The sequence below is a fragment of the Aspergillus wentii genome (assembly GCF_001890725.1).
Source record: "Aspergillus wentii DTO 134E9 unplaced genomic scaffold ASPWEscaffold_1, whole genome shotgun sequence".
Classification (NCBI taxonomy): domain Eukaryota; kingdom Fungi; phylum Ascomycota; class Eurotiomycetes; order Eurotiales; family Aspergillaceae; genus Aspergillus; species Aspergillus wentii.
In genome coordinates this window covers 1,497,234-1,510,905 of record NW_024467832.1, presented here as the reverse complement: position 1 = coordinate 1,510,905, position 13,672 = coordinate 1,497,234, and the positions used below count along the sequence as shown (strand labels likewise).

The window sequence follows — 13,672 nt, the reverse complement described above, 5'->3', positions numbered from 1 at the left end:
AGGAGCCGAAACTGACCCAATTGACTTGAAAAAAAGCTGGAGAGTAAAAGGAAGAGTGGAGATGAGGGTATTAACCCGGGAAATGACTCGAGTTGAACTCGCGGAGGCGGGGATATCTCTGGTCGAGGAGGCAATCAATCCTGGAGAACATGAGCCGAAGTGACAATATGAGGTGCGGTAATCGTCTCCCTCGGGGACGCCGCACACACCAACTGCGCAGCTGTCAGAAACCGGAACATCTCTGCCTCAGGCATTAACAGGGCAGTCAGGCAGCAGTCCTCAAACACGTGGCTGACTCAGCCTGGAAGGGTTGGAACCCTGCCAAGCCTCCAAAGAACCGCCGCGACCGACGTCACTGCCTTGGCCGCGGCGCCGTTTACTTGATGCCGCCCCCCCTTTTGTTGCCAGTGGACAATCACCTGTTTCGCCAGGTACTACGAGCCTTATATTTTAATCATTGGTGTTGGAGATTCTCCTTGGTTTCATACCTTATAATTGGAGGACTGGGTTGTGTTGGCCTTGATACCCAACCTCTTCTCACTCCCTCACTTTCATCTCTCTACCCCGACCGCATTCAGCTACTAGCTAGCACCATACATCTATCTGGGGAACGCGATCGCGTGCAACCTTTGTTAATCTCCTGGATGGCTCTGTTTTCTTAATTTGCGAGTGTATTTGAAACTCGCGTATCTTGCGAGGTAAGTCTTTTTTGCTGTCCTTTTTCTTCCCCTCATTCCCCTCCGTGGCGTGATGCTGACAAGCTGTTTGCTCAACTAGACCGACGTTACGACATCCTAAAGTACCTTATTAGACGACTCCGCTACGCCCTAAACCATTAACCCTGGCCTGGGTTACGGTCATATATTGTAATCATGTTGGAAGGAGTGGTCGCGAACCTGCTCAACCGATTCCTGGGCATCTATGTTAAGAATTTCGACGCAAAACAGCTTAACATCGGAATCTGGTCAGGCGATGTCAAACTTCGGAACCTGGAGTTACGACGGGAAGCACTCGATCAACTACGCCTTCCTCTAAATGTTGTTGAAGGTCACCTGGGCGAGCTCACATTGTCGATTCCCTGGTCGAATTTGCGGGGAAAGCCTGTTAAGGTCGATATCGAGGATGTGTTTCTTCTAGCCGCCCCAAAGGAAGACGCAGACTATGATCCAGAGGAAGAAGAAAGGAGAGCACATGCTCTCAAGATGGAGAGGATTGAGAGCGCGGAGATTCTCAAAGAGAAGAATTCGGAGGGGATGAGCCAGGAAGAGCAACGCAGGAACCAGAGCTTCACACAAAGCATGGTGACTGCTGTGGTTGATAACCTCCAGATCTCCATAAAAAACGTACATTTCCGTTACGAAGACTCCGTCGCCTCACCCGGCCATCCATTTGCTGTTGGCGTGACCCTGAAAGAGCTCAGCGCTGTCAGCACCGACTCCGACTGGAAACCCACTTTCATTCAGTCTACATCCGGAACCACACATAAGCTGGCAACCCTTGGTGCCCTCTCAGTTTATTGGGATACTGATGCAGATCTTTTGGGTACGGGCCGAGGTTCAGATATAGGCGCAGAAGCTCAAGGTATCAGCCGGGGAGAGCTGATGGATAGGTTAAGATCCGGCATTGACAATGATGGGAATAAGCAATTTATGCTTCGCCCAGTCAGTGGGCGTGCCGGCCTAGAAATGGACAAATCTGGTCTGTACGACCGGCCCGCCATGAAGACACGATTGTTGTTTGATGAGCTGAGCTTTGTCCTCGATGATGATCAATACCGAGACGCCCTAATGCTTGTGGATCTTTTCCATTACTTTATCCGCCACCAAGAATATAAGAAGTTCCAGCCCAAGAGCACGCCCAAGGAAGACCCTCGAGCTTGGTTCAGGTTTGCTGGAAAGGCTGTGTTAAGCAAGATTCACGACCGAAATCGACGATGGTCATGGGATTTTATGAAAGAACGACGAGACGACCGCATAGCTTACATTAATCTTTTTAAAAAGAAGAAAAGGGAAGAAATCTTGTCACCGGAGGAAGCTGAAGACCTGGCACGGCTGGAACGGAAACTAAACTACGAGGATATTCGCTTCTGGAGATCATTGGCGAGAAACCAATTGCGCAAAGAAAATGTTGGTGTCAAGAAACCTGCACAGCAACAGACTTGGTCTGAGTGGATATGGGGCACCAAGAAAGAAGAGTCCGAGGAGACCGCCATTACCGAGGAGCAACGTCAGGAACTCTACAATGCAATTGACTGGGACGAGAAGAAGGCAATTAGCGAGAGTGTGGATGTTCCCAGGGAATGGGTCAAGCTTCAAGTCAATTCAGCACTCAAAGCGGGAAGCTTTACATTGAAACGTGATCCTCACGGAAAATCGAATGAAGTTATGAAGCTGGTATTCGACAACTTCCAGGCAAAAGCTTTACAGCGCCCTGACTCCTTCTTTGTGGATGTGGGCCTAGGAGGCTTGCGAGTATACGACGGAACAACTGAAGGAAGTCTCTTCCCTCAAATTGTCAAGGTCAAAGATTCTTCAGAGACAGACAATCGTCTAACAGAAGTATCTGACATTGATGATCTGGCCACCGAAAAAATCGAGGAGAGTGCTGAAGACGAGAACAGCCTTTTCCACTTTCAGCTTGAGAAGAACCCGCTTGAAAGTGACGCAGACTCGGTTGTCAAAGTCAGAATGAAGAGTATCGAAGTCATCTACAATCCCAGGTTCCTTGTAGAGATTGTCAAATTCTTCGAGCCTCCAGAGCGACACATGGAATCTATCGGTGCACTCTTAGATACAGCAGGAGCCACCGTGGAAGAGATTCGACAGCAGACCCGAGCAGGCTTGGAGTTTGCTTTGGAAGAGCACAAGAAGGTCGATGCACAGTTCGACATTCATGCACCCTTATTCATCGTTCCAGAAAGTATCACGCAAGAAAGTTCCCTTTGTTTAATCCTGGACGCTGGTCATATCAGCGTGAACAGCGAATTGGTCGACCGGCAGACTATGAAAGACATTCAAGCCAAGCAGAAGCGGCAGTACGATGAGGGCGATTACAAAGAGCTCGAACATTTGATGTACGACAGATTTTTGATCAAGCTTGATTCCACGCAGGTTCTTATCGGCCCTGGAATTGACACTACCAAGTCTCAACTTAGTTCTGGTGTTACATCAAAGAATATGCATATCATCGATCGTATCAATGTCGATTTTGTGTTAGAAATGTGCATTGTGCCCAAGGTCACCGAACTGACAAGGACCCGCATATCTGGACATCTTCCAGAGTTACATGCGTCCATGTCCGATACTAAATATAAGGGTCTGATGAAGTTGATCGACATTGCCATTCCACAATTTGATGATGGCAACCGCGAACCAGACAACACGACCAATCTCAAGCCAGAGGAGACAATCGTGTCCGGCAGGGCAAGATCATCGTCCTTCCAACCGCCTGGTCTGAGGGAGCTCCCTGTTGTTGATGAAGATTCAGATGATGAGTCGAGCGGCGAAGAAACAAGAAAGAGCATTGACAAACCTGCCAATATCCATCGTCGAGACTTTGAATTTAAGTTTACTGTTGGTCGCTTGCGGGGTTCATTGTTTCGATCCGATGCGAATGACCAGCAGAATGACCACCTCCTGGTTGAACTGGTGGCTGAAGGATTTGAACTGGACTTCTATATGCGGCCGTTTGATATGGTCGCAGAAGTGGTTTTGAAGTCTTTAAGCGTGGATGATTATATCGAAGAAAACCCTGTCCCGGAATTCAAGAGAATCATATCGTCCAAGGGGTTCAACGCAGACGAAGACAAAGATCTTTTCCAGCTGAAGTTCGTTCGAGTTAAACCAGAGTCTCCTGAATTCGAGTCAACATATGAAGGCGTCGCAATGAATCTTGATATTTCTGTCTCTACAATCAATCTCGTTGTCACCAGAAAAACGCTCCTGACGCTTTTGGACTTCATTCTTCTCACGTTCACGAGTCCGCAACAACCAAACGATCAGACCCCCCAGTCAGATCGTACTATCCAGGACACCACCAACGTTGAAGAGCAGCCACAGCAAGGCGGAAAAATCCGCATTAAGGCGGACCTGAAAAGTATTGCACTCATTCTCAACAACGATGGGGTCAGGCTTGCTACGCTCAGTCTCAACACCGCTGATGTTGGCATTTTCCTCGTGGGCCGTTCTATGCTTATCCAATCCCGGATTGGAAGCTTGACGCTGGTAGACGATGTCAATGTGGGTGCACCGGAGACCTCTGATCTTCGCAGGCTCTTGACCATTGAGGGTGACAATTTTGCCGATTTCAAATACGAAACCTTTGATCCGGAGGGTCCCAATTACCCTGGCTATGATTCCGAAGTCTTCCTACGGTCTGGGTCTATCAAGATAAATTTCTTGGAGGAACCGTATCGGAAAATCATGAACTTTTTGGTCAAATTTGGCAAGATGCAAGCTATCTTCAACGCTGCTCGCCAAGCGGCTGCCAACCAAGCAACAAACCTTCAGGAAAACGCCTCGCGGATGCGATTCGACGTCGTGGTCAAGACTCCGATTTTGGTATTCCCACGTGCCATGAAAGATGATGGTGATCGAGATACAATCACCGCCCATCTCGGAGAAATTTATGCCAATAATCGATTCGTTCCTCTTGATGACGAGAATGAAAACAGCCCTGCCGTCAATTTAATTTCCACTGGTATTCGGAACATCCGTCTAACTTCCAAGTTCCACTTTGAAGGAGGCTTGGTCGAAGAGCTCGAAATGATTCAGAAAGTGAACCTTGACTTTATCATTTGCTATCTGGAACACCAGGAAGATAATCCACGCCCAGATATGGAGATCGAAGGCAACATGTCTCCTATCAACCTTCGGGTCTCGCAGAACCAACTCAAGTTCTTGCTAGAGCTGTCCAAGACGGTTCCCGGTGCTTTTGCGACTGATACGGAACAACAAGAACTCGAAGCCATGGAAGCACTTCCTTCGTCAGTAACAGAGCCAACAAAGGAAGGGAACTCTAAAGGGGTGAAAGCCGGAGACGTATCACAAGAGGTCGATGCCAGTAAAGAAACTTGGGTTCGACTTGATATGGTATTCAAAGTGGATAGTGTTGGCTTGGAGCTTATTCTCGCGAAAGACAACGAACCGATTGGTAATCTTGAAGACTCCAGTTTGTCCAAGTTCTCACTCAACGACACAAGAGTCAAATTGCGTATGCTCACAGATGGTTCTCTGGATTCTGAGCTCCTGATCTACTCTCTTTCCATTCGCGACAGTCGCAGCAAGGATACGAACAAGTTCAGAAAGATCATGTCTTTGATCAACAATGATGTCCAGCAGCAATTTATGGCTAGCCTCTCTATGTCTCCAAACAAGCACCTCATCGCGATGTTGACCATTGACAGTCCCTGCATCATTCTTGCCTTGGACTACCTGTCTGCTCTACAGTCTTTTAGCAACTCTGTATTCGCATCGGATGAGCCCGAGGTGGAAGAAGAAGAAGATGGCGACGAATCGCCAGACGAGTCGGAGCCGCGAACCAGTGCTGCTGAAAGCACCAACAAAGCTGCGGCTTCTTCACCAAGTGGAGATGCCCCGGCTCCAGCAGGGCAAATGACGGTCTCTTTTAGAGTGGATCTTGTTGATGCACAGATTATTACAATTGCGAACCCTGCTATCACAAACACGGAAGCCATAGTACTTGGGACGAAGCAGGTTCTCTTTTCTCATCAGAACGTTTCAACCTTGCAAATAAACAAGGTTGGCATGTTCCTGTGTCGTATGGATAAGTTTGAGACGAGCAGGCTGCGTATTCTGGACGATTTTACGCTTGAAATGTCCATGGATAGCCGTCCTCAGGAGAAAGGATCGTCTTTAACTTCCATTAATGTGCACATCGATCCCCTGGTTTTGCGCCTTTCACTGCGTGATATCTTGATGGCAATCCAGATTGTGAACAAGGCCTCTGAGATGACAGCTCGGGCCTCGCAAGAGGTCGAAACTGGTGAAGCGAAGAAGTTATCAGACGGTAAAGGCGGCAGCGCTAGATCTAGACGAAGATCGATTGGCAAGTCAACCTCAACGGCAGCCCCAAAAACCAATCAAGGCCTGAATGAATCCAATTCTGGTCAGAGACCGCAGCGTTCCGCAGTTCTCAAACGCGAGGAGTTGACTGCTCAGATTGACGGTGTCAGAGTCATTCTCATCGGTGACCTACACGATCTCCCACTACTCGATTGGAGCGTAAAGAAGTTCAACGTCGATGTTCGCGATTGGTCATCTACACTCAATGCCGATACCAATTTTGATACCTTTGTTAATGTGTACAATTTCTCCAAGTCAGCATGGGAACCGCTCATAGAACCTTGGCAATTGGGATTCCATATGGCAAAGGAAGTGAATCCGGAAATTCTTTCTATTGATGCCTACTCCCACAAGACGATGGAACTCAGTGTCACCTCGGCTACGATTGCTTTAGCGTCCAAGTCTTTCCAGTTCCTTTCAACTGACGAGGACGTTCTTTCTAAACCAAGAGGTGCCGATGCACCTTACCGGATTCGCAATTACACTGGTTTTGACCTTCGGGTTTGGGCAGATGTCAGTCCGGAAGAAGACGGGCCAGCTGCGAAGCTTACTGATGGCGAGGAATATCCATGGAGATTCGAAGATTCAACGGCTATGCGTGAAACACTTGCACCAGAGGGCCACGGTGGCTCTGTTGGTGTCAAGCTTGAAGGAAGCGGTTTTGAAAGTGTCAACCGAATTCCTGTTGTTCGAGAGGGAGAGATCTTGTATAACCTGAAGCCGAAGCAAGATGGCATTCTGCACAGACTTCTCGTCGATGTCAAATTAGGTGCCGACAACGTCAAGTATATCACGTTCCGCTCTCCGCTTGTTATTGAAAACAACACGCAGATCCCAGTCGAGTTGGGTATCTTCAATCCCGAAGAGGGTCACCTTCTCAAGATTGAGAAGATCCTTCCTGGCGACGCTCGACCTGCGCCTGTTGGAGCAGCCTATATGCATTCTGTTGTCATTCGTCCTGATCAGGGCTTCGGATACGATTGGTCAAACGAGCAGTTGTTCTGGAAAGACCTCATGCGACGACCGACTCGGACTATTAAATGTTTGAGCGAAGGGGGCCAGCAGGCTCCTCCTTTCTACTTCCAGATGAACGCAACGTTTAACCCGAAGGACTCACTGACCAAGGTTTATCCTTACATGAAAATCCGAATTTTCGCGCCTGTTGAGATTCAAAATCTGCTTCCATATGACTTCAAGTACCGAATTTATGATAAGAACACAAAGAAAGACTGGACGAACTTCCTACGCAAAGGCGGTATCAGCCCAGTTCATGTCGTTGAATTGTCTCACTTGCTTCTACTGAGCATTGACTTGGAAGATACGGTTTTCCGACAAAGTGACTTTGCTATCATCAACGGAAATGCCCAAGATTTCAGGAGAGAACATGTTTTGTCTTTGAAGGACGAGAGAGGCATCCAATTGAAGCTGCGGCTTCATTATTTCAATGTTCCTGACAGTGGTGGTGCCTTCAAAGTGTCTATCTACAGTCCTTACCTCATATTGAACAAGACTGGACTCGCAATGGAAATTCAAAGCAAGGCCTTCCTCCAGTCGGCACGATCGGCAGCTGGTCAGGGACTGAGGGCAGACTCAAGGCACGGCGGACGGACACTCCCATACATGTACTCCTACCCAACAGATGATCAGAAGAACCGGTCGATGCTGAAGATAGGTGAATCCGCCTGGAGCAAGCCCCAAAGTTTCGAAGCCATCGGAAGCACATTCGAGGTCATGCTACCAGATCGGTTTGGTCGATCTGAGTTCCACTCGGGAGTGTCAGTCGCTGAAGGTGAAGGCAAATACAAGATGACCAAGGTCGTCACCATTTCACCTCGCTTCGTTCTCAAGAATAAATTGAGCGAAGACCTCTTGGTTCGTGAGCCTGGGTCGTCTAACGTTCTTAACATCAGCAGCGGCGAACTGGCGCCTCTTCATTTCCTGCGCCAAGTTGCAGAGAAGCAACTTTGTCTCTGTTTCCCAGGCGTGAACAACCAGTGGTCGTCGCCATTCAACATTGCGGATGTTGGAACTGTGCATGTGAAACTTGCCAAGGCCAACCAACGCCAGAAGCTTGTCAAGGTTGACATTGTTATGGAAGATGCAACACTCTTCATTCATTTTAACATCGAGACTCGGAATTGGCCATACTCCATGCGGAATGAGAGTGACACTGAATTCATTTTCTACCAAGCTGTAAGTGATTTGTTACCGGAATGTTTGAACTACCTACTAACCGATATTTTTAGAACCCGAATGTGGAAGATGATGAGGATGACAGAACAAGTGGCTGGCGGCCGATTCGTTATCGCCTCCCTCCTAGGAGCATAATGCCATATGCATGGGACTACCCGGCTACCAAAAACAAATCTCTTGTGCTGACATGCAATGGCAAAGAGAGACACGTCAAGCTTGCTGAGATCGGAAACCTGATACCGATGAGGATACCTCCAACGCAACACGGTGATTCCCAGAGGATTATTGACATCAACATTGTGGCCAACGGTCCTACTCAAACCCTTGTCCTGTCAAACTTCAAGCCTTCGAAGAGTCTTTACAGACAACAAAGGGGACAGTCTTCCCAGGCAAGCTTGAGCACCGGCTTTGAAGTCAAGGAAATGAATTCAGATGTCAACTTCAAAGCCCAGCTCCGCCTTGGAGGGGTTGGTATCTCTTTGATCAACCAGAATCTCAAGGAGCTTCTTTATCTTACCTTCCGCGAGATTGAGGTCAAGTTCAGGGAGTCCAGAGTGTATCAAACTTTGAACACCACGATCAAATGGATTCAAATCGATAATCAACTCTATGGGGGTATTTTCCCCATTCTGTTGTATCCAAGTGTCGTTCCAAAGACTGGAAAGGAAATGGAGGCCCACCCAATCTTTCACGCCATGGTTACGCGTGTGAAAGACGACTCCTATGGTGTTCTTTACATCAAATATGCCACCGTTCTTCTGCAGCAGATGACATTGGAACTCGATGAAGATTTCATCCTGGCGATGCTGGACTTTGCCAAGATTCCTGGAGCTTCGTGGTCCGAGGAACAAGAAGGCCGGCTCTGCGATGAAGACCTCAACATCCCAGAACCGCAGCAAGAGGGAACCGGTCAAGATGTGTACTTTGAGCTCCTTCATTTGCAGCCGATGCAGGTTGATATCTCATTTATGCGTACTGAACGCGTCAATGTTGAAGACACTATGCAACCTTCGAATCCATTTATGTTCATCGTCAATGTCATGACCATGTCAATGGGCAACATCAACGATGCCCCCGTTCGTCTGAATGCTTTGATGCTGGAGAATGCTCGAGTCTCGTTTGGTGTACTTGTCAACAACATCACACGACACTACACTCAGGAATTCTTACGTCAAGTCCATATTGTTCTTGGATCAGCGGATTTCTTAGGAAACCCTGTTGGTTTGTTCAATAACGTCAGCTCCGGTGTTGCAGCGATTTTCTATGAGCCGTATCAAGGACTGGTTATGACCGATAGGCCTCAAGAACTGGGCTACGGTATTGCCAAGGGAGCCACCAGCTTCGTCAAGAAATCCGTATTTGGATTTTCAGATAGTATGGCAAAACTTACTGGAAGTATGTCCAAGGGTCTTGCTGCTGCCACTCTGGACAAGGAATTCCAGAACCAGCGTCGGATGTCAAAATCACGAAACCGTCCCAAGCATGCGCTCTATGGTATTACCGCCGGTGGAAATGCGTTCGCGAGTAGCTTGGCAAGTGGTATCGGTGGCCTTGCTCGTCACCCGCTGCAGGGAGCTGAGAAGGAAGGTCTGCAGGGGTTCTTCAAGGGTGTTGGAAAGGGTGTCCTGGGTCTGGCTACCAAGCCGGCTATAGGAGCCTTTGATCTTGCGTCCAGTATGTGCACATGCAAAACATTTGTAAGAATTCAATTACTGACTATTATTTAGACCTTGCTGAGGGAGTACGAAACACAACGACGGTCTTTGACTCTGAGGGTCTTGACCGCGTTCGCCTTACTCGCTTTATTGGAACCGACGGCATCGTGCGGCCATACTCACAGCGTGAAGCACTGGGCCAGTTCTGGCTCAAGACCACGGACAATGGCAGATATTTCAACGAGGACTACATTGCGCACCTGGAACTCCCAGGTAGAGACATGCTAGTCTTATTGACGTACAACCAAATCATGCTTGTCCGCACCAAGAAGCTCGAAACGGAATGGGACATCCGCTTGACGGATATCCAAACCATTTCGAAGGAACGCACGGGCATGAGCATCACGCTCAAGGGCGGTGCCAATGGTCCCTTCATCCCTGTGCAAGATGAGAGCTCGAGAAACTGGGTGTATCGCCAGATTGCAGTCGGTAAGTAGGACTCTATAACTCCATTCCCCTTTCGATTGTATTTTATGCAATACGCTAACATCCTCTTTTTTCAGCTGTCAACGCGTTCAATGAGAAATACAATAACACACGAGCTTGAGCAAGAGCCTCGGACGTCTTGATTTTTTTCGTTATGAAGTTATGTTGACAATGTCATTAAAAAAAGGAAAAAATACGATAAGCACGGATTAAGGGAGCATAATCTTGGTTTGTTTCTTGCAATTCAGCCAGCTACATACCACACTACGCCAGTGTTTTTTCTTTCCTATTATGATGGTGTTGATGTGAATACATATGCTTATGTTAGGAGATAGTTTAATAATTTGTTGGTCTATCTTTGAATATTCTGCCTGGTACTGTAAACTACCTATCTGGCATCTAGTTCTGTACAATAACCAATGGATTTGTTAAGCATTATATCATGATATATTTCCCAAAAGTGACCACCTTCCCTTTATTTACCACATTTATTTCAAAAGTCACAACCATTAAAAGACGAAAATAAGGATATCTTAGAAAACCTGCTCCTACTAAAACAAACAAAAGGGTATACCAAATAAATACCGGTATAAACATATTATCGCCCCTCTGCACGATCCACAAGTCGATCCTCCAAACCCATCGGTTCCCAGACCTCCTTTGCCTTTTTGTTTTGCACCCAGACAACATCTCCCTGGATGAAGGCAACAACTCCTCCCTTTCCAGTAGCACTTGCCGTGATCCGGAACAGAGGCTGGCCGTTCTGGGGATGCGCCTCCCGCAATGGGAGAATGATGAGACCTTGCTCGATGCACCAGGATTCGAGAATGTCCTTGAATGCGACCTCCTCGACAACCTTGGGTTTGCGGGGCGCTTTGGCTGCGGGTGTTTCCATAGCAGCGCGTTGAGGCAGGGCTGATGTGCTTTCTGTGGGTATTTGTTGCGTAGAAGCGGTTGGAGGTGGGAGTTCGGCGACGGCCCGATCGCCCAGGCGAGACGCCAGATCCATTGTCTGGAGGCCCTTTTTCCACTCGTCGTCGACAATTGTTAATTCGTTTATGTCTGCTGGTATCTGAGTTCGCCACCAAGAGAACCATTCGCCGACTTCCTCGTAGTTGGGATCGTTCGTAAGCCAGATGTAGAGGATGTTGTGCCATTTGGGAAAGAATTCCGCCACGAGGAGTAGGCCGATAACGTTGGGTTTGAAGAATCCCTTCCATTTGAAAACATCTTCGAGAGCAGTGAGATCCTGGTCTTGGGGATTTACTTCAAATTCCTCTCGAAGATGACGACCCAGACGGGGCAAGAGATGGTTCCGAAGGGAAACGTCGAATTCGGATCCTAATGCATCTTTCCAGAGCTCGATACCGCCGATCAAACCCTTGCGAAGATCCCATGTATCCAATACCACGCGGAATTTTCTCTTCGCATCAGATAGAAGACCTGTTGGCTGTTTAGGATTGGTGTGCCGTTCATCCAGATATTGTAACCAGGTGAAGAGCCACCATGGGAAGCGGGAGCCTTGCTGAGAGGACGGGTGGCGTCTGGTGCTGCTTCGGGGTTTCCATTCCTTCAATCCACCACTGAGTCTGGGGACCACGAGCTGGTCCAAGACATTCGCATATACAAAGGATGGCAGAATATCCTTCCACGATACGATTAATGATGTAGCTGGGGATGGGTCGTACATGTCCCAGTCATTCAGCAGTGCCGATCGCACGCGTGGTAGCCATAGAGTGTATATCATCGTTTCATAAGGCGATGTAGACTGCCGCTGTGCATACTCATCTCCCTTCTTTCGAGAAAGAAGTGGTCTGAGGCGGCGAATATTTGAGACGAGGAAGTCGGGTTGCTTGAGAGGATCCCACTCCTCCATCGCTTGGCGGAATAGTGGATGGATGGCAGCGACTGCAGTTTCTGGCAATCGGTATTCATCAATGTCGTCGCGATATTTGGACTCTAGGGATTCGAGCTTAGCGGTAAGTTCGTCGAATTTCGCTGAGATGCTCTCGTCCTGGAATATTTGCAGCTCCTCGACCGCAGCTATTAACTGCGTGAGTTGGTCAACCTTGAGTTGATGGGTATCCAACTGCTCCACAATTTGAGTCTCTTCAGCTTCGATGAAATTCTTCCTCTCCGTCAATCCCTTCCACTCGTCCGCGAAGGCTTCTAGATCATGACGAGCTCGTTGCGCGATTTTCAATGCCTCGCCCTCGCCCTGATTGACGAACTCTAATGGGGTCATCAGACCAGCCGTAGAGGTCAGAACCCTTTGTTCCTTGCCAGTAGCATCCACCAGTGATTTCAACACGTTCGGAACCTCAAGACCAGCCATATCCGTTTCGATCTCGCGCGCCGTCCGAAATTGCGGCTTCGCCCGGGGAATAGGTGTGCCTGTTTCACTGCGGCCTTCCCTTTTGCGCGCCTCTTTCTTCTTCTGTCGTCTTTTCCGCTCCTCATCCGAGCTATCCTCAAGTACCTCCCCTCTTCTAGCTGCAGCCCGTTTTTCTTCTTCCCGAGCTTGTTTCGTCTTTTCCCGGACGGCACCCAATCCAGCACCCTGCGGTCTGGCTTGCGCCTCAATTGGGTTGACAATACCCTGGCCACCAGAACCTAGACCCTGTCCCTCGACGTAGCCCATCTTGGCCATCATTCGTGCCGCAAAGGAGTTTCCTCCCCCCGGTTTCTTACCCGCGTTGGTGTTTCCACCTCGCGGTGCTGTATTTGCGGACTGCATCATGTTGTTAAGGGGATTGCGCCCTGCACTTCCCAGGCCAAAAGACGGAGGCGATTCGGAACGAGAGGCAGCTCTGGCAAAGCCGCGAAAGCCCATTCGGGGGCGAGAATCTTCTTCGTCGGAGCTCATATCGACAATTTTGCGCTTCTGGCCAGCAGCGGATGGCGAGGCCGATGGGGAATCCATGGCCCTAATCGAGAGAAAACAACCGTCTCCAGAGCTTCAAAAAGTTTCAAGGGGTGGAGAGCACAGTTAAAATAAGTGACTCCATGCCATGGAGAGCTTGGTGGGATGTTAACAGCAACAACCACCTTCAGAGACTCAAGGCCGATAAAGGCGACTTGGGAAATTCACGAGAACGCCGGACGGCGGAGAAACCCCGCGCCGAGGAAGCAGAGCAACAATGACGTTTTGCGTTTTCCCGTGAGCCGGTTGTTAAGCAATCTTCCTCCCTCGATTCTCGTCATCTTTTTTTTTCTTTCTCCTTCTCTTCCCCCTCTCCTCTCCATCATCTCCCA

At 48.6% G+C, this 13,672-nt stretch overlaps 2 protein-coding genes across 2 annotated transcripts; one reads left to right on the top strand and one right to left on the bottom strand.

Moving 5' to 3' along the window:
• The first annotated feature begins 379 nt into the window (after window positions 1-379).
• Window positions 380-10,777, top strand: ASPWEDRAFT_220427 (membrane morphogenesis protein VPS13). Its single transcript, XM_040832304.1, has 5 exons — window positions 380-698; window positions 778-8,276; window positions 8,330-9,950; window positions 10,004-10,420; window positions 10,495-10,777. Exons 2-5 carry the CDS (start codon window positions 873-875, stop codon window positions 10,536-10,538), a joined length of 9,486 nt encoding a protein of 3,161 aa, XP_040694249.1. The 5' UTR covers window positions 380-698; window positions 778-872; the 3' UTR covers window positions 10,539-10,777.
• On the bottom strand, window positions 10,756-13,578 carry ASPWEDRAFT_145388 (putative G-patch domain protein (TFIP11)). The gene has a single exon (XM_040829484.1). The coding sequence runs from the start codon at window positions 13,338-13,340 to the stop codon at window positions 11,016-11,018; it is 2,325 nt and encodes a 774-aa protein (XP_040694248.1). The 5' UTR covers window positions 13,341-13,578; the 3' UTR covers window positions 10,756-11,015.
• Between the last annotated feature and the right edge of the window lie 94 nt (window positions 13,579-13,672).

Excerpts from the sequence above, each read along its gene's own strand:
- ASPWEDRAFT_145388 (XM_040829484.1), bottom strand. The coding sequence starts at position 13,340 with ATGGATTCCCCATCGGCCTCGCCATCCGCTGCTGGCCAGAAGCGCAAA.
- ASPWEDRAFT_220427 (XM_040832304.1), top strand. The coding sequence starts at position 873 with ATGTTGGAAGGAGTGGTCGCGAACCTGCTCAACCGATTCCTGGGCATC. Across the intron at positions 9,951-10,003 it reads AGCCTTTGATCTTGCGTCCA|ACCTTGCTGAGGGAGTACGA; the intron begins GTATGTGCACAT and ends ACTATTATTTAG. Across the intron at positions 10,421-10,494 it reads GTATCGCCAGATTGCAGTCG|CTGTCAACGCGTTCAATGAG; the intron begins GTAAGTAGGACT and ends CTCTTTTTTCAG.